We start from the raw sequence: 26306 nt of genomic DNA on the forward strand, positions 1-26306 counted from the left end.
GTGGCTTGCGCCCCCGCCGCCGATGGAGACGGCGGAGTCCGGTGGCGATTGCTTAAGCTTGATGCTTGGCATTGCAATGTCCTCTCCGTCTTCTTCTTCTTCTTCCGGCTTTTTCTTGTATTTTTATTTTCTTTTGTCCTGGATGGGAAGAGCAAGAGACCTCAGGCTGAAGTATAACGGAAATGCCGACGGAGTAAACGAGGTGGTGCCAGAGAGCATGAGAAACCAGTCGTTTATTTCTCCTTTTTCTTTTTTTTTTCTTTTTTTTTTTTTTGTTCCACTTGTCATTACGCACAATTCGGCTGAAATAACAACAAAAAAAATGTGGAAAAAAAAAACACAACTAAAATGTTGTCAATATATATGTGGACGGTGAGGGAAAACTTGGGTGTAGGGTGAATTATGTTATTCAGGTTACAAACTTTTTCCTAGTATGCCCTTTGTGGACGGTGGGGGAAAAAACCGCCACTGGTTGAAGGTCATGGTACCATATCCGACATCCATAGCCGACCTAAGTTACTAGTTGACGGCCCATATGGAGCTCCAGCACAAAACCATACAAGGAATGATGTCTTGCTCCTGATTGGGTTGGGAATCGGAGCAACCCCTTCGATAAGCATCCTCGGGGATCTACTGAGCAATTCAAAAGGACAAACCATCCGGATTTTCCGATTCTCTGGGAGATATAGTTAGACAAAAGATCCAAAGAATTTTCAGATTATAAAAAAAATAGGCCGAAGACGATATCTCAGGTATAACCTCGACTTCAGCAAAAGGAGCGAAAAAGAAAGGAGAAAGAAGAGCTAATGCACATTTCTAGTGTGTCACAAGGGAACCAGGATCCTTTGAATGGTTTAGAGGAATGGAAGAAATATCAGATATCTATTTCCATCAAACATCATTTATAATCTGACCTGTGTGTCTCAGTGTTTCTTCATCTCCTGGAAGAAAAGGGCCAAATTCAAATGCACAACTACCTTACAAGTGTGTATGATGAAGGTGATGCAAAATCAAATCTAACAAAAATGGTCCAGGCTTCGAACAATGCCAAACAGATCTTTGGTCAATCTTGGCTCCTCTACTGTTTCTGAAACGAGATCATCTTTTCAAACAGGCAAGAAGTCATGTTGCAAGACCCACAATTGGAACGAAGTCTTCAGCAGCATCCAAATTCAACAACAGGTAAAAATATCTTTACATGGATGTAAATCAAAGAAGCTACTAGTCCAGAAGATAAGCAGCTCATCATTCTTCTTGGATATTTTAAATTTCCAGAAAGCGGCATCGCCTCAAGCAATCCAATGACACCAATTTCTTCGAAGACAATTAGGAAAACCAAATATCGTTCAAAATTTAAAGAAGAAAAACGAAATGACAAACTGCAGTCACAAAGTCATACATCAAAATGCAACAAACAGATAGTAATCAACTACTGCACTTGCTGATAATTTATTATTGACCCGAGATTTACGAAGCATTGATGAAATCAAGTTGCTGTACCGTGCAGGAGTTCTTTACTGTGGCAAAGGAGCTAAAGAATCTTGCACTACACATGACTCACAAAACAACTACACGGTTTGAGTTCCACAAGGAGCATTTCTAAATCAATACACAAGTTGGATGTATTGCATAGCACGTGAGATTAATAACAGGTATTTTTTCATACCAAGTCTAATGGCTTATCATATACATACACTATGGCTATGCCACAACCACCCGGTCCACCCATGTGTATAGCTTGCCAAAGGGCAGGGAAGAACGATATAAATCATTATACGAATAATATGCATATATATATACACACACATATAACATATATCTTTTAGACGTCCACAACATAACATTCACAAAGAAGACCATGTTTGAAGACGAGTTTAGAAAGATCTTACACTAGTGACAAAGAGGAGGAGAATCGAGAACAGAGTTTAATTGGCTTGACAACAATTAAAAACTTGAGCACCAAGAGCTTGAAAATAAGGATAATTCAGACCTAATCCAACTAGAAGTAGAGCGTTGCAAAAACATAATTGTGCTGTTACCAAAATTGTACTTGAATGCGTCAATCGTCCTTTAATCTTCTCAAAAGTTTCGAAGCCCAACGCTTGACCCGTCTCTTAAGAGTATAGCCCACAAACACTCCAGCAACAAAGAAAATAGCACATAACTTCGAACAGTTCCACAAGGAAATGCCGCTGCCACCAATCATACAGTGATCAGTTGAGAACTACGATAGAAATGTAGTGCGTGTGAAGGAAGAAGCGCAGGGCACAAAACAAGGAAACTAACCACACACACATTCAGGCAAATCCTTGAAAATCAACAAGATTCCGAGTGTCATGTCCAGGACTCTAGGCGTGACTTACACTACTATCATCAACTCTGTTTACAGGTTTAACAACACAGATGTATTCTCGGACGAGGCCTTGGGTTCGTACCATTCGAAGCCCCCTTTTTGTTTGCTCAACATTTTCTCAAGGCAACATTCTATTACTCATTTGCTGCGGAAATTCGGCATCTCAAAAAAACATGGTAAAGCTGAGAAATCCAGTCATCTCCCAGAAAACAACACACTCTCCTTACCCAACATAATAAGACCCATACAAACAAAGCCAAGAGAAACCCATCTATGAACCGATAGCCCAACATCTGAATAAAAGTCATGCTCTTCTAACGGGAAATGTTTTGAAAATTGTGCCGATAAACATCTGTTTCCAAAATTTCTCACTGATGAATGCTTATGGAAGCTGAGATTGTCCAATCTTACAGTTTTTTTCATCAATATAGACGACATTGTTCACATAATCCCAAGTTCCCAAAGCATTGAAATTTCTCAAAAGAATGATAAACTGGAGAAACATAAGCAAATTTACCTCGGAGGTCTGCTGACTAGAGCACGAGATTCGTCGTTTGAAGTCAAATTTCCGGAGCGCGTGTTCTGAATCAGATTATCGGTAAACTCGGAGAGGGGAGACGACGAACTAAAGGTTGATTTCGCGTCTTTAGCTACCTTGCTGTAGAACTTCTGCAAACCCTCCATTTCTGGGCGTTGATCGAAGGTCTAAACGAAGAGTTAGGGTTTCATGCTTTTATGACACGACGAAAAAGTGACTAATGTGACTCGCCGCTAACACAAATTTCACGCATCTTTTCTTAAACAAATTGATTCGGCGAAAAATAAATTATTTAGTTTGATAAATTTATTTTTAAATTTATTTAATATATTATTATAATTATCAAATTCGTAAAATCTGTCATTCTAATTCGATTTGTATATCAATATCGTCAAAAAAAATAATAGTAATTAACAAATTTGAGAACTATAATGAAATATTTTTTTTGTAGTTAACGCAAAACTTTTATAATACTTGAAATACAAAATATATTTTGTGCTAACTGAAAAATAATTGTATTAAATTTCTTTCAAATCCGATTAAATATTGCATTATTGTTTAATTAGCCTCCTAAATTTTATAATTGATTGTATAATAAAATTTTAAAAATTATATGAAATAAAATATGAGATGTAAATATAAAATAAAACAAAACGTTCTATAATTATGATGTGGTAAACAACAAAAATAACGAAACACTCTTGTGGGAACACTCTTGTAACCCAAGTGTTTTAATATTTTATTACATACATGACCTTTAACAAAAAAAAAACAAGAATGACGAAACACGAGCAAGAACCTTAAAATTGGACACAAATCCGATCTAAGGTCCGGTTGTGTACGTCTCACATTACAAGCTTCTCACCCCTTAGAGAAAACTTCGAGCTCTCCGGAATAAATCGGCTAAAGAAAATTGATCAGAAATCGAGAATCTGTAGCCGTTATCCGTCGCTCCCCGATCGGGTGTGAGCAGGAAATATAGACCCAACTGCGTGAGGGGCGGTAGTATCATCCGACTGTCGACCTCATCGCCAATGTACCTAGCTACCGACGTTGATGTCCATGCATCATGATTTAATGGTCACGGTTCCTCCTACGTATACGGTGGAAAGCTTCATCATACCGATCAAAGAATCGGTATGACACGGCCCACGATCAATGCCACATCAAAGTCCCACATTTTCAGTCATCACAGTAAAAAAAGATGGACCGCAATCAATGCCACACCAATATCTCGCATTCCTAATCAAATGAATCAAACATCTGTAGGGTTTAGGGTCCTTTGTGCATTCCAAGAGAAGATGCAGTTCGTCATAAAGTGATGCAGGAATTTGAATTTTGACTGTTTGATATCCTTGGACTTACCCCTTATTCTTCTGGAAATCCAATTTTCCAATAGAAAACGAATAAGTTGAAAAACGATTATTGAAAATCTCGATCAGTTGGTCATTTCAATGGCAGAAATCCATTAGATTATTTCAAAGGATTTTCAATGGAGTTATCCATTAGAAATATTTCAATGGAATCTCACCAGATTATCCGTCAAAATTTTCAACGTATATCCGTTTGAAAGTGATGTTGAATACTTTCAACGAAATTTTCAATGGATTATCTGTTGCAAAACCCATTGAAATATTTCAACAGGCTTTTTCAAAAAATAAGCACTTAGAAAATATATCTCAACATATACCCATCAAAATAGGCAGTTGCAAATATCAACGAATACTCATTTATGTTATTTTTATGTATTTCATATATTTTTCATCTAATAACATATAAAAATATAATTATAAAACTAAAAAATATATGAATGTGTTACCAATATGACTAATGTGATCAGCGTACCATGCGACCAATGTAACCAGATTGATTCAATTTTAGTTTATTTTAGAATTTTTTAGATGTCATCTTTTTTACTTTTGAGTTTAATATATTTTATTGGATTAGGGTTTAGGGTCCGGGTTTAGGGGGAGTGTTATAGATATATATTTTACCAGATTTATTTTTTTGTTGCGCTTGTATAGATTCATGTTTATCTTCTACTTCCTCTTTCTTAGGTAAATTAGTTTTCTATTTTATGCATAAATATGTACGTCTCTGGAACTTGGTGAATAAGAAAAACCTTCTCCACTTTCTCTGTTGACTCAATTTTAGTTTATTTTAGAATTTTTTAGATGTCATTGTGAAACATACTTTGTGATTTAGTTTAAATTTTGAATCACTTATGCTAGTGAGCCCGGTTTAGTAAGAAACATAGTCACCGGAAAGTTTGGCACGTAACCTTTTAATTAGGAATATTTTTTTCTTTTATTCATTTTTTGTTGTTTTTCTTTTAAGTTTTGGATTCACAAGAGAGTTAGATGGTATAGGGCGAAGTAGATGTCATATTCTAAGGGTAGTTGTGATATATTGTATTTCTAATGATGCTGAAAGAGATCCTATATAGAATGTGTTACTTATTAGATTTTTCTCTCTCTCTCTCTCCTTTTTTTTTGGTAAAGTTTGTATTTCATTAATTACTTAAAGCTGCACAAAGTGAAAAAAAAAAAAAACATGAAATGCACGAGTACTAGCCTGATAAAAAACTATCTAATAACGTATGGGAATTTATGTATCATAAGCAAACCACCGACATAAGATCAAGGTGGCGAGTGTCGGGTTTTATCGTACTCAAAGCCGCCACTTTATCTCAGAAATATCTATCAATTTACGTTACAAGGAAAGACAACACAATTTCACAATTATTTGGTTAGAGACTAGAGCCTCAACGTGACTAGTGGATCATGACTTTAGTGTTGCAGCCACAAGGCTAAATACCTAACCTATGTATACCAAGAAGAACGCAATCAGAGTTTTAGAATCAGGGTAGCTCAACCGGTGAAGGGGGAACTCAAGTTGGGGTAGAAAGCGTAATTCCAATCACATGGTTTGCTCACGACCTCGGAATTAGTTTGGATCTCGGCCCAAAACACCCGTTACCCAAAACAAAAAGTTGTAGAATCTTTGGATGTGCAGCCTTGTGGATTTTCCCTGTCCTTGGTTGAAACAAGTGAACTAATGTCGGCAGGCTAAGCAAGAAACTTCGTAAGCCAAAGGGTGTTAGGAGTCTTGTTGGCTTCATGAATATGGACATGAATGATGACAAATGTGTTTTTTGCATTGTGCTACGTGACAAAACAACGATCATTGGACCACACAAACAAAACAATTAGACGGAACAAAAAGATTAGATTAGAAATAAATAAAGAAGATTGATTTCCGCCAAACAAGATGAAGATACAATGTATGGTTTCATAATCTTTTTGTTCCTCTTGTAACGTATGCCCAACTTTTTCCTCCTATATGCTTCTTCTTCTTTTCTTAGACACTTCCCCGTCCGTTTTTCCACATTCTTTAATCATTGACTTGCATCAAATTATATACATATATATATATATATACGCGTGTGTGTGTGATATATAAGAATCGGGAATGGGGTAATTTTATATCCATAATCCGAGGTCGAACGACTCATTCATGGTTTGATTGAAAGTTTGACTTCAATACCATAGAAAAAAGTTTGACCAACATGAAATTTTTTTTATTAGTTTATAGAAACTTTTTTTTGTTCAAACAAATATTAATATTTGAGTCAAGCCTCTAGAATGAGAATATTTTTTTACACGTGTAGACACTTGAAGAAATGATGCTATAAAATAATTTCAGAAGCCATCACTTGAAAATAGCAATGTGGACTTGTCTAAAACTGAATTGGCAAGTTGCTTTCCATTCACTCGCTACTTGAAATAAAAATAAAAACAAAGACATAGAATTATTCTCGTGAAAGGTCTATGGTTGAGTATTCTATGGTTAGTGCGAATCCTGCCAGAAAACGGAAGGGTGGTGACACAAAAAAATCGATGTCAAATTTCCCCCCCACGCAGGATTCGAGAATAATCTCGGGTTTTAAAATTTTCAGGTTAATAGATTGTTTATTTTAGATTAAATGGTTGATTAGCTTTAATCTTTTCTGATATTTACGATTTGTGTATTACGAGTATGGTGGAGTAAAATCTTTGTAAAAGATATGTCGTGAATTGGTTAAATATTAAGGAAAAACTAAAAATTGATCTCAAAACAATCGGGTTATACCTCGAATAAACGAGTGGGTAGACCATTTTTCTAAGTAATAATACTCAGATTTCACAATCAGAGTGTAATTCAAATAAACGGGCCGGTAGTCCACTTTTTCTTAATGACCGTTTGAGTTAAAAGTCGTGAGGGTCAATGAAAACTTTCAAGTTTTCCTATCTTTTCGATACTTTAGTGTTTATAAACACACTAAAGATCATATAATACAAAAAAATATATAAACAAATGGATTTGTGACAAGATTTAAAAGATTTATATAGAAAACTATCGCAAGGGTTTCTATGTTTTCAGATAACCAATGTTCTGTTTAATAATTATCAAAGGGTAAACCGAAATCATTATCGTTTCATTGTACCTCGAAAGTGTATTCCTATAATTCCATTTAACCGATGAGGATGGAATAACGTTTTTAAAAAAGTGTTTGATCACGATTTGAAATCATATACAATTTTTTACTATTTCACCCGTGTTTTGTTAGGTTGAAATTATAATTATCATATTAGATTGAAGTTGTTGTCTTATCGAATACGTAAATGAGTTTACATATACTTAACTTTTACTCACATATATTATCATAATATATATAAATATTTTAAAATATTATTTATGATGTTTTTTCGGATTAATTAAAATATCAAATATTTTTCTCTCCTTCTATTACAATGTGACAAGATTGGATACATTTATTCAGACAGCGGATGATTGTAATTTTGATTATAAAGTGTGCTTGGGATATCACCTCTTTTAGAGAGTAATTCTATATTCAAACAGTTAGGAAAATAAAATTTAATTCACTAAAATCTATTTCCTAATTTAGAGAATTTATAATAAATTATTTATAAATTTAATAACTATTTGATATCAAATAATAGTAAAAAACTAACTAAACATATTTTAAAAATAGTTCATATTGTATATAATAAAATGATATTTTTTTGTTGTCAACTAATCATTCTAAATCGTAATTATTCACAATTGTTACGAAAAATAATATTTTATCAGTCAATACCAATCGCATTAAATCGCTAACAAATGCATCGTAAGCATCCGTAATCGCTGCGATTGTGACCGCGATTCCACCGGCGAAACACCTTACTGACTCCGCAGTCAGAACAGACAATATATTTCTAGTGGCGTAGAATCTTGTCAGCCAGGCGAACATCCATGTGGGGTACATATAATTAGAACATTATTGCATAACAACTATATAATATTTCAAATTTAATTTAATTTTTTAAATAACTTTTTCTATTTTAATGTGAATATTTTTGTAAATAACTTTCTGAAATAATATTTAACTCTAATTGAATATTCGTCCCCAAAAAACAAAATCTCCGACGAATTTTGTGTTCAATTTTATGATGGTTTTCCGACATGAAATATTTAGCGTCTTAAATAACACCCACGTCAGAAAATTATTGGAAAAATGAGGCGAATACAAATAAAATTTTTATTTTCGTATATATAAATCTAGTAACTGGGTTTATAGTTATGAATTATCTTAACCTATATGATTTGAAACAAATAAATTGACGGTCGAATTTTTCAAATCTGGAGAAGATGATGATAATTCGTCGATCATAAAGTTTTAGCGACTTTTTTTCATTATTTAATATATTGTGAAAATTGAACGATTTCCAATTTTGACAAATGATAGAGGCGGTCAAATTACCTATGAATTCACAATTGTGCAATTCCAAATAATTGGAATTTGAAGTACAATTTTTTTGGGATGTGAAGAAACACTTTGGAATTACAGGATACGGAAATTAGATTTATTTAATATTTGTAATGTAAAATAATTTCAATTTTTAGGGATTTAACTTTATAAAAACTTAAATAATAAATTACAATAAAATATAGGCCAGAAAACTTTTGCCTAGATCTATATAGTTCACTAGAATAATCTTTAAAAAAAATAAAAATTACTAGGGTTTTTTCTTTTTTTCTCTAGTTTTTTTTTCGATGAAAAAAAATAATGAACTATAATAACCCTAATTTTATTAGTGTAAAGAGGAAGAACTTCCAATAGTACCCTAATTTTAATTATTTAGTTTGATTTCTTACCGAACCAAATTAATATTAAAACCCAAAAAATAAAATTACATGACATTTATTTCTTACATCTAATTATTATTTTTAGCTTATATAATCATCTCCATCACTATTATTATTATTATTATTATTATTATTAAACAGGACAGGAAATTTGAGTATTCAGCCTATCACAGTGATCACTTTTATTCGACATATTGTTTACTAAAAAATAGATAATTAATTAATTCATTGGATCATATACTATTATTTTAATTTCTGAACCGAGGAGGTTGGTAGAGCTAGAAAGTGTGATAGATAAATATAAAAGCAAAAATTAATAAATCCTCGAAAGAAATAAGATTAAAAAATAAGATTGACCGTTTGAAATGGATCATCATATGATTAAAGAAATAAAAGTCTTCGGCCCATGAAACTCATATATGAGAAATAGCATCTTTCTTATATATATATATATATATATATATATATATATTTCATTTATGGCAATATTTTATTTAACTATACCGCCTCTAGCTCCCCTATAAGAAAAAGTCGTATTTATTTATGGTCGAAAGTAATAAAAATCTGGGAGAAAGTATATATATTTTAATAATTTATATGATATCGCCATTTCGACCGCATTCAGGAGAGGAACACAGAGACCATGATCCACCGGACACCAGTCTTGTTCGAAAAACTCAAAAACTTTTTTTTTTTCACATGTCCGAGAAACTCCGCACAGATCTTACACACATGCGGACCTAGAAATATTTATAATTGGGAGCAATATTAAAAGTAAACTTAATTTTATTAGGGGCATTCAACAATTTTAGTTAGAATTTTATAAATATTTTGAAGAAATTAAAATTTTCTAATTAAAAAGGTGGGAATATGTGACCTCATTATCCTGTAAATAGGTCCACCCATGTACATCCGTATAGTTTCGGGATTTGAATTATAGTTTGTCAAGCCCCCCGAATACATGATCCAATTTAGGATGTTTGGGAGGCAACATTTGATTCCACGATTTTTATGAATGTGAAACTTTATAAAATCAAATGAGAAATAGAATTGTATCAGATATCTGTAAAACAAAAAAGATCCCAACAAAAAGTTGAAATAATCAATGAAAAGTTGAAAACCACTATATTTAATAATGAAAAAAATTTACGCTAACCATTTACCACTTGATTCAATGGTGAACGAAAATTAATCTGAATATGTAAGGTTTAAAAATATCGTTTTATATTTGAACGTCATTCAAAACACCTCGTGTTGATAAAAAAATTTATTGGCGATGTTATCTATTGAAATTATGGAAATATAACTATGGCTTTTATTTAATTTGAATTTTTTTACTAAGAATTAAAATTTTAATCGCATTAAAGAATTCTGCTAAAAAAATTATTTTGTATATACTCAAATTATTTTGATGATCAATTGTAATATATTATAAATTGTAAATAGCGATTTGAAACAAAAGAAAATTTTATTACACCCAATATCCAACCTATATTCTTCGGCATAGTAGATTATATATATATATATATATATGTGTGTGTATATATATTAAAAAAATACATTTACAATCCCACAAAAACTTTATATAATTGTGAATTCAATATATTATTTTTTGGGAAGAAAAATACATCTGTAGCCGACGAGTTTTATTCCATTCAATCGATTTTTTATAATCATATCTTTAATGAATAAATACTCCAAAAATTACTTTCAGAAGTTTTGAACATTCAAATTGTAATCAATTTAATTATGATAAATTAAGTCCGTAAAGTAAATCTTTAATGGATTTTTTTTGCTTTTGCATAATTATGTTTCATAAATATCATTATTATTTTGTAATGTTGGTGATATGATCACCATATGACGTAGTAGCTATAAAAGTAGAAAAAATGGAGAAAATGAATTGTTCAAAAATTTGTTGGTCAATAAATGTTTGATTGAGTTTAAAATTAATTAAATTTATATAAAATAATGAAGAACACCACAACAAAGCATATGTATTTTTTAATATATATAAATGTGAGAGAGTGGTGATTTCAATAAAACCAAATCGAATCAACATCTTTTATTCTTTTTTCTTCGTATTACTTTCTTAATAATAAATTGAGTAAAACCCATAAAAATTTCTAAAACTTATAAAATGGTGGGAAACTAATTGCTAAACTTTTCTTCGACAAATTTATTATCAAACTTTCAAAATATATAATTACAATTCATACTTGCAAAATGTGTCATTATAATTCTCAAACTGATACATCGTTGAGATTTTTTCTGTCAACAATTAGTAAGTTTAGGAATTATAATGACATATTTTCCAAGTTTGGGAATAGATTTGTTAAACGAAAAGTTTAAAAGATTATTTTTCACCATTTATAAAATTTAGAAATTTTTATGGGTTTTACCCTAATAATTTTTTCGGACAGTTCATGTTCATACAGATAATATACACTATCAATAAATTTGTAATAAAATAACATATCCTATCAATAATTTTACCAATTAATCTACAGACCATAACCATATGAGCTTATATTTCTATATAATATACACAAATGGTAGTATAGTCCATTGAAGGTGCTTAGAAATTTAAAACTAGCTCCTCTAACAAGCAAAAGGTCATTGATCAGATCCACGTTTGTGTAGAAATTTCCCAATAATTGCCACCAGTTTTCAGACTGAAGAACCCTTTGGACCGTTCAAACCTTTCAATTTGTCCACATCGCGTGCTTCTGTAAAGCCCTATAAATACATGCACCATTTTCAATGCTCATGCAGAACCAACCGACCTAACGATTTGCGCAATCTCTCTCTCTCTCTCTCTCTCTCTCTCTCTCTCTCTCTCTCTCTCTCTCTCTCTCTCTCTCGTTTATATCCATGCATAGAATCACATGACCATAACCCTTGAACCATACCATAACCTTCTCAAATTCTCTTCCTAAACATCTCTTTAATTTGTCTCCCTAAATATTTTAAACCTATAACCGAAACCCTGAAAGATCTGATCACACAAATTCAGCTTTTGTATATTCTCTTTTCATGGCTGTCAAAGTGGCAAAGTACGAGGAAACCCGTGTCGTTACCGCATCAAGAATCGCTATCATTGGGGCTGGCGTCAGCGGTTTAGCCGCCGCGAGACATCTCTCTCGCCACGACCCGATAGTGTTCGAAGCCTCGGCCTCGATCGGAGGCGTTTGGAGGAGCTGCACTTACGAATCCACGAAGCTTCAATCAGCTCGCATGGACTACGAATTCTCCGACTTCCCGTGGCCCAACAGAGAGGACCCGAGCTTCCCGTCGTACCTTGAGATATTGGACTACTTAGAAGCTTATGCTAAGCAGTTCGATATCCTAAAGTTCGTGAGGTTTAACTCAAAGGTGATTGAAGTGAGATTCGTCGGGGACGCTGAAAAATCATTGGATCTTAGTATCCACGGCGGGAAATTTCCTGGGAAACCTGTCTGGGAAGTTGCCGTTCAGACCATAGATTCCGGAAACATTCAGGTTCGATCCTGTTAAAGATGCTCATATATATATATATATATATATATCATTGTGTTAACAAAACTTATCGATTCTCAAAATAAGAAATTGAGATTTGCTTCAACAAACAACGTAGGTGTGTGATCGTAATTACGTTCACATGCATGCCTGTTGCCTACGTGTTCATGCACACTTCACAGATGCGTGCCCACACCTACGTTTATGCGTTTGTGTTCATGCATATAAAGATTCTCGGCGATATCACTAATTTTAAATTATAACGGATCTACTAACGTCTTCATGCTTAGAGAATCATTTTAGTCTAAATATGAATGCTTCTTAACGTGTACATGCGTAATGCAGTGGTACGCTTTTGAGTATGTGGTCGTGTGTGCCGGAAAATATGGAGACGTGCCACGGATACCGTCGTTTCCAAGCAACAAAGGGCCGGAGATTTTCAAAGGGCAAGTCATGCACGCCATGGATTACTGCAAATTGGACGGAGAAGAAGCTTCCCGACTTCTCAAGGGCAAGAAAGTGGCCGTCATCGGTTTCAAGAAATCCGCCATTGATTTGGCCTTAGAGTGCGCTGTTGCCAATCAAGGTACATTTTATACGGTCTTTCTAATGAACCCAAACAAGGATCTCATCCTAACGGCTAGTTTTTTATTTTCTCCTTTCTTCTAAATATATGGAGGTACACATATTTTTTTATAGTAATTATATATATATATATATAAAAACTATATACGCGTTATTACCATCTATTTTGGGTTTTAGAAGACTGGTCCTCTATTTTAGAAGAAAAATAATGGATACAACATAAACTAATCGGTCCAACGAACGTTGCGTGTCTTTAGTTGGCATCACCAATGCACACTTGCACACTTTAATATGATTTTGACTTATGCATGGATATGCATATTGCAAATTCGGCACACACGCACATCGAGTCAGGATTGGATTATTATTATTATTATTATTATTATTATTATTATTATTATCATTAAATTGATTTAATCCTATATTCCGTTTGAATATTAGCCCACGTCATTCGAACAAACTGATTTATGAAAATCAAACTCGAACAAGTTACACGTTGAACCTTTTTCTATCTAGGTAGCATCTCTTGTAGAAGGGTACGGTCGAAATTAAATAAATAAAGATGAGTCGAATAATTTATATGTTTTTTTTTATGAAAATTTATATGTTAATAAGCACCACGTATAATATATATGTACATACTAAGAAAACAATTTGCAAATAAAAAACAAATGTAGGTGAAGGAGGGGAAGCATGCACAATGGTCGTGAGAACACCGCATTGGGTGGTGCCACATTATTCGGTATGGGGCCTACCGTTCTTCATGTTCTACTCCACGAGAGCTTCTCAGTTTCTCCATGAAAGGCCCAACCAAAGCTCCCTCAGAACACTCCTCTGCCTCCTCTCCTCTCCTCTCGTGCGTCACCATCTCCCTCACATCATCCATATATACATATATACATATATATATATATATTAACACGAAATCCATGATTGAATCGAGAGTGGATTTCATTAGTGCAATTTCGGGGAACCTAGATATCATACATATACTTGTAGATACTCCACGGCATGTCTTTAATGTCTTTTTTTTTTGTTTAACGTGGCAGAGAGCTGCGACTTCCAAGTTCATCGAATCATACATCCTGTGGAAGTTCCCTATGGAAAGATACGGTCTGAAACCGGACCATCCGTTTGAAGAAGACTATGCGTCTTGCCAGATGGCTATCGTGCCGGAGAAATTCTTCGAGGAAGCGGATAAAGGGAAGATTCAGTTCAAGAGAGCTTCGAAATGGTGGTTCTACGAAGACGGGATCGAGTTCGGGGATAACACGAGGCTAGAGGCCGATGTCGTGGTACTGGCGACCGGCTACGATTACAAGAAGAAACTCAAAGCCATTGTTCCCGAACCTTTTCGGAGTTGGCTTGAGTTTCCCTTTGGCGTCATGCCTTTGTATAGGTAAACTACGAAATCCCTCTAATTCCTTTGCATAGGATAACATCTGTATTGCTTTTTTAAATTGAAAAGTAATTGAAAAATACATACAAAAAAAAAATATTCACCATTTGAAGCGATAAAATAGACAGCCTTACCGTCTTGTCGGAATGTCTTTCAGGGGGACGATCCATCCGCTGATACCGAACATGGCATTCGTGGGTTACGTCCAGAGCAACTCGAACCTGCACACGTCCGAGCTGCGGGCCATGTGGCTGAGCCGACTGCTCGACGGGAGATTCAGCCTACCGAGAGAAGAGAAGATGGTGGAAGAGATCTCAAAGGAGATTGAGGTGATGAGGAGAGGGAGTAGGTTCTACAAGAGGCACTGCATCTCAACGTTTAGCATCCAACACGCCGACGACTTGTGCAAAGACATGGGTCTCGACCCTTGGCGCAAGCCCAACTGGGTTCTAGAAGCTGTTAGCCCTTATGGGAGTGAGGACTATAGGCTCAGTGGCGGCACTGTCTAGACATCACCCATGAATCGTACACTCAAACACTTGGTATGAATAAGAGGGTTTACCATAAGTTTATGTCTGTTGTGTTTTAGCCTAAAATAATGGAAAGCAAGGTTCTTATTGAACTTGGGAGAATTCTGTAGCCCTCTCAAAATATATGCACTCTCTTTTAGTTTCTCACAAACGGAAAAAAAAAAAAAAGCACGGCTACTCTGTTTCAGAATTGAAACCAGAAAAATTAAAACTTCACTCTCACAATAACCATATAAAAAAAAAATTTCACCAAATAAAAAACCATATAAAAAACATATATATACACATTACCTACTCATTTATGAATAGGATCACAAACAAAATATAAAGCAATAACATTATCATCAATGGACCTTTTATAGGATCATATCAATCACTAAAAAACAGGTTTTTTGCATGTTGTATCTAATTGTCTATTTTGTGTAACTCATCAATTCAAACCCATAAAAAAATACAATATAAACGCGTTCTGTATAGAAAGATGTTTTATTAGTTTATAGCGGACAAATTGAAAAGATTATACGAATCTCAACAGATGCATCTTAGATGCGTTAGGTTGCGGAAGATGTTTTAGATTGAGGAAACATTCATCATTCATCGGATGGTGCAAATAAGAAAGCATCTTGTTTTTAGGTATATATCCTTATTTTTCTTGTCATACTAAAACCGTTTTTATCTATATTTATGCACCGATATATTTGCTGTTAGGTTTTTTAGAATTCTTAATATGCGATTCATAACTACAAAGAGATCCAAGTTCTAGGGTTCAAGTTACGGAAATAAAAAACAAAAATTTTGTAATAACTCTAGATAGAATAGAAAGAAAAGTTATTTAGTTAAAAATCTTAAATTCTTATATTTACATTGCAAAATTATGTTTTAAAGTCATAAAATAAAATTTATATTAGAATATGAAAAACTATACACTATCACAGTTATATAAAAATTATTATATTTTTAAATTTATCTTTGAAATCTTATTAATTATATTTTTAATAAAAAAACTAAAACTTAATATCTTTAAAATATCTAATTATTATTATTTTTATTAATTTAATAATATGAGTATTTTTTATTAATAAAAATACGGAAAATAATTTAAATTATAAAATTTTAAAATAAAACATAAAAAATAAATCGTATACGATTTAAAAGTATTTCAATTTATTTTTTAAAATTAAATATTTTTCAAAAATATAAATTTTTTCAATTTTATTTAGGCAAAAAATAATTATTGTTATATAGTTTATTTTGTGCAAAACAAAAAAAATATTTTTATAATGAATTTAGAAATTTAAGGTTTTTTTTTATATTTTTTATAATAAATCGTATATGATTATCTATAGTGTAAGTTTTTTTTTTTATAGAAATGTAAAATTTTACTAAAAGTTCATAAAAATCCCATAATTAATAGATTTTATATAAATTATTTCATTTATAAATATAACTTTTTAATATAAATGTTATTGTTTAGAGTTCTTAATAATATAACCCCTAGAAATATGACGTGGTTTTGGAGGTTGGATCCATCATTCATGACCACGGTTTCTGGGATTTTTTTTTTTTTTCATTTTGGAAATTTTGTTGATTTCCGTTTAACTTCGAAGACCACTGGAGTCAACAGATCAGAGTTGTAGATTTGCAGTTTGGCCTAGAGAGAGAAATCTTACGATCTTAGAGAGAGAAGGAAAGATGGCGGAGACTGTGCATTCTCCGATCGTGACTTACGCATCGATGCTATCGCTTCTCGCCTTCTGTCCCCCTTTCGTCATCCTCCTGTAAGCTCCTCTCACGTTCTACCTCGAAATTATTGTCTACTGTCGATTTAAAATAGGGTAACCAAGAGCCCCCAGATCCTTTCTCTGGTCAATTCGTCGGAATCGTAGAATGAGATCTTGAATTGAGCATTTGTTTCAGTGGATGCGTATTTGAGATTATGTACTTTCCATCGAGATATGGAGTGACAGATCGTTGTAATTGATTTTTCTCATGGAAAATATGTATCGCGGGGTACATTTTGCTATGTACATGCATTCTAATTTACTTTTCTCATCGGAAATCTTAAATTGTATCATTTTGGGTACGAGACGACATCGATACGATGTTGTACTTTATTTTTTGTGGTGTTGGATTGATGAATTTCTGATATTTTTTATTAGAAAAATCTGTCTTTTCAGGTCTAAGTTTGAAACTAGATTTCTGATCAGGAGTTGGAGTGCCGAATGTTCTCTTCTTGGTTTCATTAACAGCTAGGCGAAGTTACATTTAGATCTATAGTGTCTTAAATTGGAAAAAAAAACGGCAGGTTTGAAATGGCAAAAATTCTGTTGACACATATTTTCTCCCAACAGACTATAAAATGTCTGATCTTAACTTGGAGAGTCGCTCAGAGCCTCTGGATCTGAAGCTACTGTGTTTTGCATGCAAGGAAAATTGTTTATATCATTCACTTTGTCTACACAGAGTCAGATGATAGGTGTTAAAGGAAAAGGAAAAAGGATTAGAGTATAAGTGTGAAATTGTTTTTTGCATCATGCAGATGGTACACAATGGTTCATCAAAATGGATCTGTTGCCCAAACCTGGAACTTCTTGTGTCAGAATGGACTCCAGGGACTGATCAGGATATGGCCAAGACCCACTATTGTCGCTTGGAAAATAATATTTTGCTATGGAGCATTTGAGGCTGCTCTTCAGCTGCTTCTACCAGGAAAAAGAGTTGAGGGTCCAATTTCTCCTGCAGGAAATAGACCTGTGTACAAGGTATGCCTTATGAATCACCTTCTAAAACTCATATCACAAGTTTATTTATCCAGGAGTTTGATTCATATGGGCTCTGCAATTTTATTCTTCCAGGCAAACGGTGTGCAAGCTTATGCTGTGACACTAGCTACCTATCTCGGCCTATGGTGGTAAGAAAGCCTGTGCCATTTAATGACTTTAATCTGGATTCAAGCTTTATACTTTGATTTGGACAGTGTCCTTTTGACATTTCTGTTTCTGCTGGCATTGTCAGACTACAAGCTTAAATTTTTTGAGAAGATTGAATTAACCTATTCTGGTATCTAAGTGAATCCAACTGCTTTGTATTATTCAGGTTTGGGATATTCAACCCTGCAATTGTCTATGATCATTTGGGAGAAATATTTTCAGCACTAATTTTCGGAAGCTTCATATTTTGTATTTTCTTATACATAAAAGTAGGTATCAATATGATAATACTGTATTTCCATTTTTTTTCCTTACGGTTACAATTAATCTTCTGTATCTTTTCTTGCACTAGGGCCAAATTGCACCTTCGTCCAGTGATTCTGGCTCATGTGGTAACATAATAATTGACTTTTACTGGGTAAGTAAGCATTTTGTTCATCTTGCCACTTCTAGGGCCATCTCCTCATGTTTTTGTTTGCCTCGTTTCTTGACCTTCTGACTTCAATTTTTACTAGCACTCCATGTTTACCATTCCTATGTTTCGATGTCGATGTGATATTGTAGGAATTACTTAATTAGTGTGACAAATGAACTAAATTTCTATTTGAGCACCTGAAAGCTAGTTTTTTCTGAACATGATATTTATTTTCACAAATCATAATGCCACAAACCGGGCTCTAATATTCAAGAACAATATTTTCACATTGTTGTGACGTCTTCCTAGGATAACATATCATCTGTTGTGCATGCTAGATATTTGTTTATTTTTCCTGTTGTGATAGTGCCCCTTTTTTCACAGGGCATGGAGTTGTACCCTCGAATTGGGAAGAACTTCGACATCAAGGTTTTTACCAATTGCAGATTCGGGATGATGTCTTGGGCGGTTCTTGCTGTCACCTACTGCATAAAACAGGTACTTGTTATTCCGTTCTCTTAACTTTTTAAGTACTGAATTCTTCTAACCTAGAATATCTGCATCTTTATTTCAAGAAATGTTGTCTAGATGAGGTTTCGTAAATGCTACATGTCATTCAGGTTTTCTTGAATTTGATTGATTTCTAAACTTGCATCTTGTAACCAAAGAATCTGCCTGATCTCTCTCTAATTTGTAGCTATATTTTTCTAAATCAGTTTGAACTATATGGGAGAGTATCGGATTCAATGCTGGTGAACACCATATTGATGCTGGTGTATGTTACAAAATTTTTCTGGTGGGAAGCTGGTTATTGGAACACAATGGACATTGCACATGATCGAGGTTTGAATGTGCTATGATAATGAAATTAACCACTATCTTGTATGGTACAAGGAAACCAAGCTAGTTCCAGCACAAGACTAGGCCATAGCGTTCTTGCACTTCAGATGTTCTGTTGTTATGAAAAACACAGCAGGCATTTATCAATACTAGTTTTTTACATTTATTTCCCGCTTTAAGCGCACTGAAGCCCTGTTTCCATGTTTTGTTCCTTTTTGTCAGCTGGCTTCTACATCTGCTGGGGTTGTCTGGTGTGGGTCCCCTCTGTGTACACCTCGCCGGGCATGTACCTTGTGAACCACCCTGTGGAACTTGGAGCTCAGGTACAAAATTTTCTCATCTATCGGGAAATAGAGAGGGAGTGATGAGAAGACGTACTTTCCATGTTAATCAAATCTAATCACACAAATTAAGTAGGAAATGATAACAAGTTTAATCCTAAATCCTCAAGCAGTCCTAGAATCTGAATTTCTAGTTTATTTAAATCTCCGAGAGTCGTACCTCAACGTTTCCAGTCTAGAAATTTTCCCTCAAGTTGGAGCATCATATCTTTCATGGCCTACATTCTAACTATGGAGGCCTTAAAATGACATTAATTATACTGTCTGCAACTTGTTGCATGATTGGTGCAAATCGTTCCTTCTTAAAACTTCTCCCTTATAAAGCACCTGTCAATCTCAACATTTTTGCCTGTTATGTAGAACAGGATTATAAGCAACACTGATATTTTAGAAAAATAACTAGTCTATAGGTATGTGATAAGTGTTCCATATCGGAAAAAGAGAGGGATTTGGAGCCAATATATAAGGAGGGTCATACCTCTATTCTTAAGCTAGCTTTTGGGTGGAGTTAGGCCTAAACTATATCAATCGGTATCAGAGCCTAAATCTCTACTTTCCGGTGGGCCTTTGACGGGCCGTTATCCTGCGGACATGCGGTCGACTTGGTGGTTGTGGGACGGTCGGGAGAGGAACTGTCGGGAAAGGAACGGTTGGGGATGGACCGAGAAGCCGCCATCGACCGAAAAATCGCCAACGACCAAGTTTAAGCCTTGACTCCGCCACAAAAGCTAGCTTAAGAGTGGAGGTTTGACCATTCCTTATATATTGGCCCCAAATCCCTCTCTTTTCCCGATGTGGGACACTTATCAATACCGCCCCGTTTAGACAGCGACGTACACGGCGCTGGGGCAAATATGGTCGCTGGCGGCTTCTCGGTCGATGGTGGCTTCTCTGTCCATCCCCGATCGTTCCTCTCCCGACCGTCCCACAACCACCGTGTCGACCGCATGTCCGCAGGAGAACGGCCCGTCAAAGGCCCATCGGAAAGTAGAGAGTTAGGCTCTGATACCAAATTGATAGAACTCACTCATTAATAATGCGCCCAACAAAGTCTCAAAGCTCATGGGTAGAACTCACCCCAAAAGCTAGCTTGTTGGGGAAGGGTGTCCATGGTATTATATTGACTCAATTGTTCTCACATATTTCCGATGTGGGACTCTAACAACACCGTCCCCTTTAGACAGCGACGACCACGGTGCTGGTTGCTTCTCGGTCGCTGGCGGCTACGCACCTTTTGTGCTCCTCTCCCGACCGTCTCACAGCCACCATGTCGACCGCATGTCCGCATGAGAACATCCCATCAAAGGTCCACCGGAAAGTAGAGAGTTAGGCTCTAATACCAATTAATAAGGTTTAGGCTCTAACTCCACCACAAAAGCTAGTTTAAGAGTAGAGGTTTGATCCTTCCTTATATATTGGCCCCAAATCCCTGTCTTTTTCCGATGTGGGACACTTATCAGAGAGTCAAACCTCCCCTTTTAAACTAGCTTTTGGATGGAGTTAGGGCCTAAACTATATCAGTATCTGCACGAACTGTTGTTACCGATGAACTTGGCATTTTACTTGAGCCATCGATTTGGCTTCTTGGTCAACAATATCTTCTTCTTGGCCATCGATTTGGCTACTAAATTATCTCATGGACATTTCTTGTCAGTAATTAATCTCTTGTTCTTGCACCTCCACGCAACTAAATTACCTCCTAGACATTTTTTGTTGTCAACTTTGTCACTAGAAATTAATTACGTCTGTCAGTAACAGACATTGTCAATCTACATCTTTTCCTTTGAAGAGATCTATAACATTTTTTTTCCGTTTTCTGTCCTGTCTACAAGGCGCCCTTCTTTACAAATTATCTTATTTTGTCTGAGTTCTCCTTTTTGAAATTTCTGTCCATTGGGTAAGTGACACTCAAGTTTGCGTTTCTCTTCAACATGGTAAGGTTACGCCATCAATGTAGACTATCAAAATCAAGAGTTTGTCTTTGGCTGATCTTTTTATGAAAAAGGGTGTAATCACATTACCCTTAACGGCATCTTCAGGTTTTGACAAAATTAGTGAATCTTTCTTGGAGTCTTTTGAAGTCTATAAAATGGATTTTTGTTTTTGCATATCTTTTTCCTATACTTCATAGATTTTTCTTCTTTAAATCCACATTTCTAGAATACATTCTTCACATTATGCGAATTCACATGCTCATCAAAGTAGTTGCAATGAACAAAAACCCTTCAATACTGTTTAACTACGGCAATTGGAGAGAGAGTCTCGTAGTAAACAGCTATATGTGTCAAAGTACAGCTTACAGCTGTGAAATGTGGCATGTAATTGGGTGGGCATTTCGGGTTTTGTCAGTTTCGGTTTATTTGGTTTTCAGAAAAATTTACTGAAATGAAATTGAACTGTTTGGTTCAGTATGGTTTCAATTTCTTGTTGAGAAAATGCTCATTTTCTAAAAGGATTTTCATTTTGGTTATAATGATTTTGATGACTTTTTCTATGGCCTGGTTGTGGTGTATCCAGTTTTTGGAAGATTTTACGAAATTGATATCCATTCAGGTTCAGTTTCATGTTATTTGGTTTGGTCGAGTCTGGTCTGGTCCTCTCAAAAGTAGCTTCTTTCTACTTACGAACGTGAAAAGCCTCATGGGTAATGCTAAACTGAATACATTAGCCACTAATGAAATATAGGCACGATATCGATATATATCTTTTGTGCACCTTTCCTGAGAACATGTAAAACTTGAGCCGACTAGAAAAGTCCGAGTCTTAGTTACATGAAAAGTAATTTAACTATCCATCCTTAGAAGAGTCTTGGTGCTGTAAATATTCCTATGAATTTTTCAGACCTTTATTCTATTGCTTCTGCTTGTTTGCTGTTGCATGATATTATTAGTACACAACATTTCTGATATGATTAAGAGCTGTAGAATAGAATCTAATACATTTTATTCCACTCTTTTATGGTTTCTTCATCATGTTTTAGAACATGTTCTTTTCTTTTTGAAAACGGTAATTGATGTTGTTTGGATCTAGTTTTGAATTTTTATTGTCATGGCTGCAGACAAGAGCCATACTAGCATCAATGTGCAAGGGAATACTGGTCACTAGACATGATCGAATTACGGTCTGTTAGAAGAGATTTAAAATAATTTGATCTTTAGGGATTACAAAACATTGTAGCTCTTGTTGTTTCGACGATATTTTCTATTAGATGAGCATTGATAAAGACCACCTAGGTAGAACTTACACCTAAAAACTAGCTTTTAAAGGGCGGGTACCTAAGGGCCTTATATGCCTCCCCCCTTTTTGGTCCATTCTTGCCGCAGTTTGCCTTGGCTTGATGTCCATACAGACTCCTAGTCCCTGAAACATGTTGAGTTTCTTTTCAATTATCGTGTCCAAAATTATTAGTACTGTTGAAATCAGGTTTGGAACTTAAACGTAGAAGTTCAGCACAGTTTGAGCTCCAGATTTATATGTTTTAAAGTGATAAATTCGCGTGACTCTTCTATGATAATTACTTGGTTAGTAAAAGCACCGAACCAAGCTCTTCAAGAAAGATCCTTAGGATCATTCTGAAATATAGTGAGTAGAGTGAAATAAAGACGGAATCCCTGGAAATACCACTAAGGTCAGCCTAGAATGTATCAAAATCCTAGGGTGTGGCATTATGTGTTTATATTTCTAAATAATTCCATATAACCTCCAAAATTTCACAGACTTCTTTCAATATGATTGATAGAGGAGCTTAAGGAATACTTATTGCATGTTAGGGTCATAGCATATTATTTACTCCAGATTTTTAGTTTAACAAACAACCAGTCATGATAGATTTTGGTGCAAGTTATTCGTGAACATAAATTTTATACTTATAATGTTTGGATTAGCCAGGGCAAACAAGCTTTGTTAAATATAGCTGCACCTCATTATTTGACGAACCGCAACTTCTGTAACAGTTGGCAATTTATATTCTGGTGGCGGGCATCCTATGCATTTACGTAAACTATGACTGCGATAGACAAAGGCAGGAGTTCCGGAGGACAAATGGGAAATGTCTTGTTTGGGGCAGACCCCCGACAAAGGTGATTTATGCCCCCCCTCCCCTAACTGAAATACTTGGCTTATTTCTTTCATAATCTGAACACGCTGATTTTGATGTTATTTTTCTTCTGCTTACAGATAGTGGCAACATACACTACAACGTCGGGTGAAACTAAAACCAGTCTTCTTCTAACCTCTGGATGGTAAGTTCTATTTATGTTACAGTACTAACCAGAAATTTAGTACCAAAAGGAGGACGAGTACAATTTCTTGATCTCTTAGGTGTAAGAAACACGGATGAAACTTATAGATGGTTTAGATTGAAACCGAGATATTAGTATGTACACTGCCATCAAACTGTTGCGGAGGCTGATGTTTTTGCTGATGTCTTCCTGCCCAGGTGGGGATTGTCTCGCCACTTCCATTACGTACCCGAGATTCTAAGCGCCTTCTTCTGGACAGTTCCCGCCCTCTTCAATCACGTAAGTTCCGGCATATTGCTAAGATGGTGTTTTACTCTGGAAACTCCTACGTATCTATGTCACTTCAGTATTCCTTTTGTTCTTTGTGGTTGTGTCCAGTTCTTGCCGTATTTCTACGTCATATTTCTGACGATTCTTCTTGTCGACCGGGCCAAGAGAGATGACGACCGATGCCGATCCAAGTGAGCACCGTCGATGACCTTTCCGTTTTGCTGATTCTGATTTTCTGTTTGCTTCATAAATGATTTGGACTAATTATGGCTTCACAGGTACGGCAAGTATTGGAAGCTGTACTGCGAGAAAGTCCGTTCCAGGATTCTTCCAGGAATCTATTGATAAAACCCGTTCTGAGATTTCTTCTTCATTGTCTGGGATAATTATGCGGACAGTTTTTTCTTGGGCTAAAATGGATAGATAACTGATCTTCACTTGTTTGGTAAAATATTTCAGATTTTTCCTTTTTTTCTTCTCAAAATTCTATTTATTAATCGCTGGTCAATTTTGTTTATGTCGAATTGGATTCTATAAAAAATACGTTTAAAATACTACATTTACTTCACACATCATATAATTTATTAAGAAACTTCTTCAAATAATATCTTTATAAATATATTTTCCCATAATGTCTTTATATCATAAATTTATAATTCTTTTCTATCTTTTCTATTTCCTTTCGTTTTTGCATGACTAATTTTTTCTCGAAAACACCATTATTTAGTATAGAAATTATAAATGATAAAAAAATTTAATTAATTGATATAGAACTTAGAAATATATAAATATCATCCAAACCCAATATTTTGAGCATTTAAAGTTTATCTTCGTTCTCTCGCATTTTATTTATATGATATAATATGAATCAAATTGAATGATAATGAAATATATATCAGTATAAATGTTACTGTATATATATATATGTGAGTCAAAGAAGAAATATATACATTTATTTGTAATTTCTCTCTATTATCGTATTTGAAATCTATAATTTGTATTTGAAATATATAAATAGAATTATATAATTTGTTGTCTTTTTATATACAAAATTGTAGAATTTATTGCCTTACATAAAAATTGTTATATCTTTTATAAATAAAATTTATACAATTTGTCCATTGTGATTAATATATTACTAATATGATCAAAATTGAATTTTGAATGGTGTGAAATGACAAGTAAAATGTGGGACAAAATAAGTTTTTTGCAACTTGTTTACAAATTTAAAACGATTACTTTTTAACTAATTTAATACTTATTTACGACTTTATATTTTTGTGAAAAGGTAAAAGATAATTTTGACTAAATTCTATTGAGAGATAATGAATATTTTCAAAAACATGAAAATCTTTCGTCACGAATCTGATATTAAACATTTATGATATTTTTTTAATTTGTATTAAAACATAACTAAATATATAATATACATTTACATGTTATTAAATTTTATTTGAATCATAACTTATAAAATTATAATTTTAAAACAAAATACTTTTTAGATCATATTTCTTAGTTAATTAGAAAATATCAATCATTCAACGAAATCTAGTTAAAATTAACTATTTTTTTAAAAAAAAATTCATAAAAATATAAAATCATAAATAAGGTTTTATTCAGTTATAAAAAATCACTTCAAAATCGTAAACAAATCGTAAAAAACTTGTTTTGTGTTATAATAAGACAACGTCGATCTTGATGGAGTTTTTATTATTTTTCTAATATATTGACTTTTATGTTGAAGTTTAACTATTTAAAATCAATTTATATAGATAATAGTATTTGCCTTATTATAATACAAATCAATTTTCTTGTGATTTGTGTACGACTTTAACGCAACCACATTACGATAAGTCTTAACTCTTTTACGAATTTTTAAATTTATAAAAGTGTAAAAAAACTCTTTAATTTGATGAAATTTCATCGAGAGATGTATAATACTTTTGAAAACATAAATTTTTTTTTATCACAAATGCGGTATTAAACATTTATCACATTTTGTTAAGTTTGTCTTTAAACATAAATAAATATATATTATATAATTACTTATTTTTTGAACAATAATTTAAAGGTATTATAATTTTGAAACAAAATGTTTCGTAGATCATAATTCTTGATTAATTCGAAAATATTCATCATCCATCGACGGAATATTGTCAAAATTAATGTTTTTTACA

The 26306-nt window shown here is 33.9% G+C and overlaps 4 protein-coding genes across 4 annotated transcripts in view; 2 read left to right on the forward strand and 2 right to left on the reverse strand.

Moving 5' to 3' along the window:
* Window positions 1-144, reverse strand: part of LOC104809044 (protein root UVB sensitive 6-like) — a 4067-nt gene extending 3923 nt beyond the window's left edge. The window contains exon 1 of the mRNA XM_010534931.2: window positions 12-144. Within this exon, the coding sequence (XP_010533233.1) occupies window positions 12-72 (61 nt within the window). The 5' untranslated portion in view covers window positions 73-144. The remainder of the gene's footprint in view (window positions 1-11) is intronic.
* A 1793-nt stretch (window positions 145-1937) lies between these two features.
* Window positions 1938-3102, reverse strand: LOC104809045. Its single transcript, XM_010534932.2, has 2 exons — window positions 2871-3102; window positions 1938-2192 (listed from the first exon to the last, which is right to left on the reverse strand). The coding sequence occupies exons 1-2, from the start codon at window positions 3035-3037 to the stop codon at window positions 2060-2062; spliced, it is 300 nt and encodes a 99-aa protein (XP_010533234.1). The 5' UTR covers window positions 3038-3102; the 3' UTR covers window positions 1938-2059.
* Window positions 3103-12008: 8906 nt separating this feature from the next.
* Window positions 12009-15193, forward strand: LOC104809046 (probable flavin-containing monooxygenase 1). Its single transcript, XM_010534933.2, has 5 exons — window positions 12009-12581; window positions 12924-13164; window positions 13841-14019; window positions 14213-14562; window positions 14720-15193. The coding sequence occupies exons 1-5, from the start codon at window positions 12117-12119 to the stop codon at window positions 15069-15071; spliced, it is 1587 nt and encodes a 528-aa protein (XP_010533235.1). The 5' UTR covers window positions 12009-12116; the 3' UTR covers window positions 15072-15193.
* A 1428-nt stretch (window positions 15194-16621) lies between these two features.
* On the forward strand, window positions 16622-24646 carry LOC104809047 (7-dehydrocholesterol reductase). The gene is made up of 13 exons (XM_010534934.1): window positions 16622-16870; window positions 17632-17854; window positions 17948-18003; window positions 18189-18291; window positions 18375-18440; window positions 18822-18935; window positions 19154-19280; window positions 19500-19600; window positions 23572-23697; window positions 23795-23859; window positions 24057-24138; window positions 24238-24320; window positions 24408-24646. The coding sequence occupies exons 1-13, from the start codon at window positions 16785-16787 to the stop codon at window positions 24472-24474; spliced, it is 1299 nt and encodes a 432-aa protein (XP_010533236.1). The 5' UTR covers window positions 16622-16784; the 3' UTR covers window positions 24475-24646.
* The last annotated feature ends 1660 nt before the right edge of the window (window positions 24647-26306 follow it).

This window comes from Tarenaya hassleriana, unplaced genomic scaffold (assembly GCF_000463585.1).
Source record: "Tarenaya hassleriana unplaced genomic scaffold, ASM46358v1 Cleome15, whole genome shotgun sequence".
NCBI classification, from domain to species: Eukaryota; Viridiplantae; Streptophyta; class Magnoliopsida; order Brassicales; family Cleomaceae; genus Tarenaya; species Tarenaya hassleriana.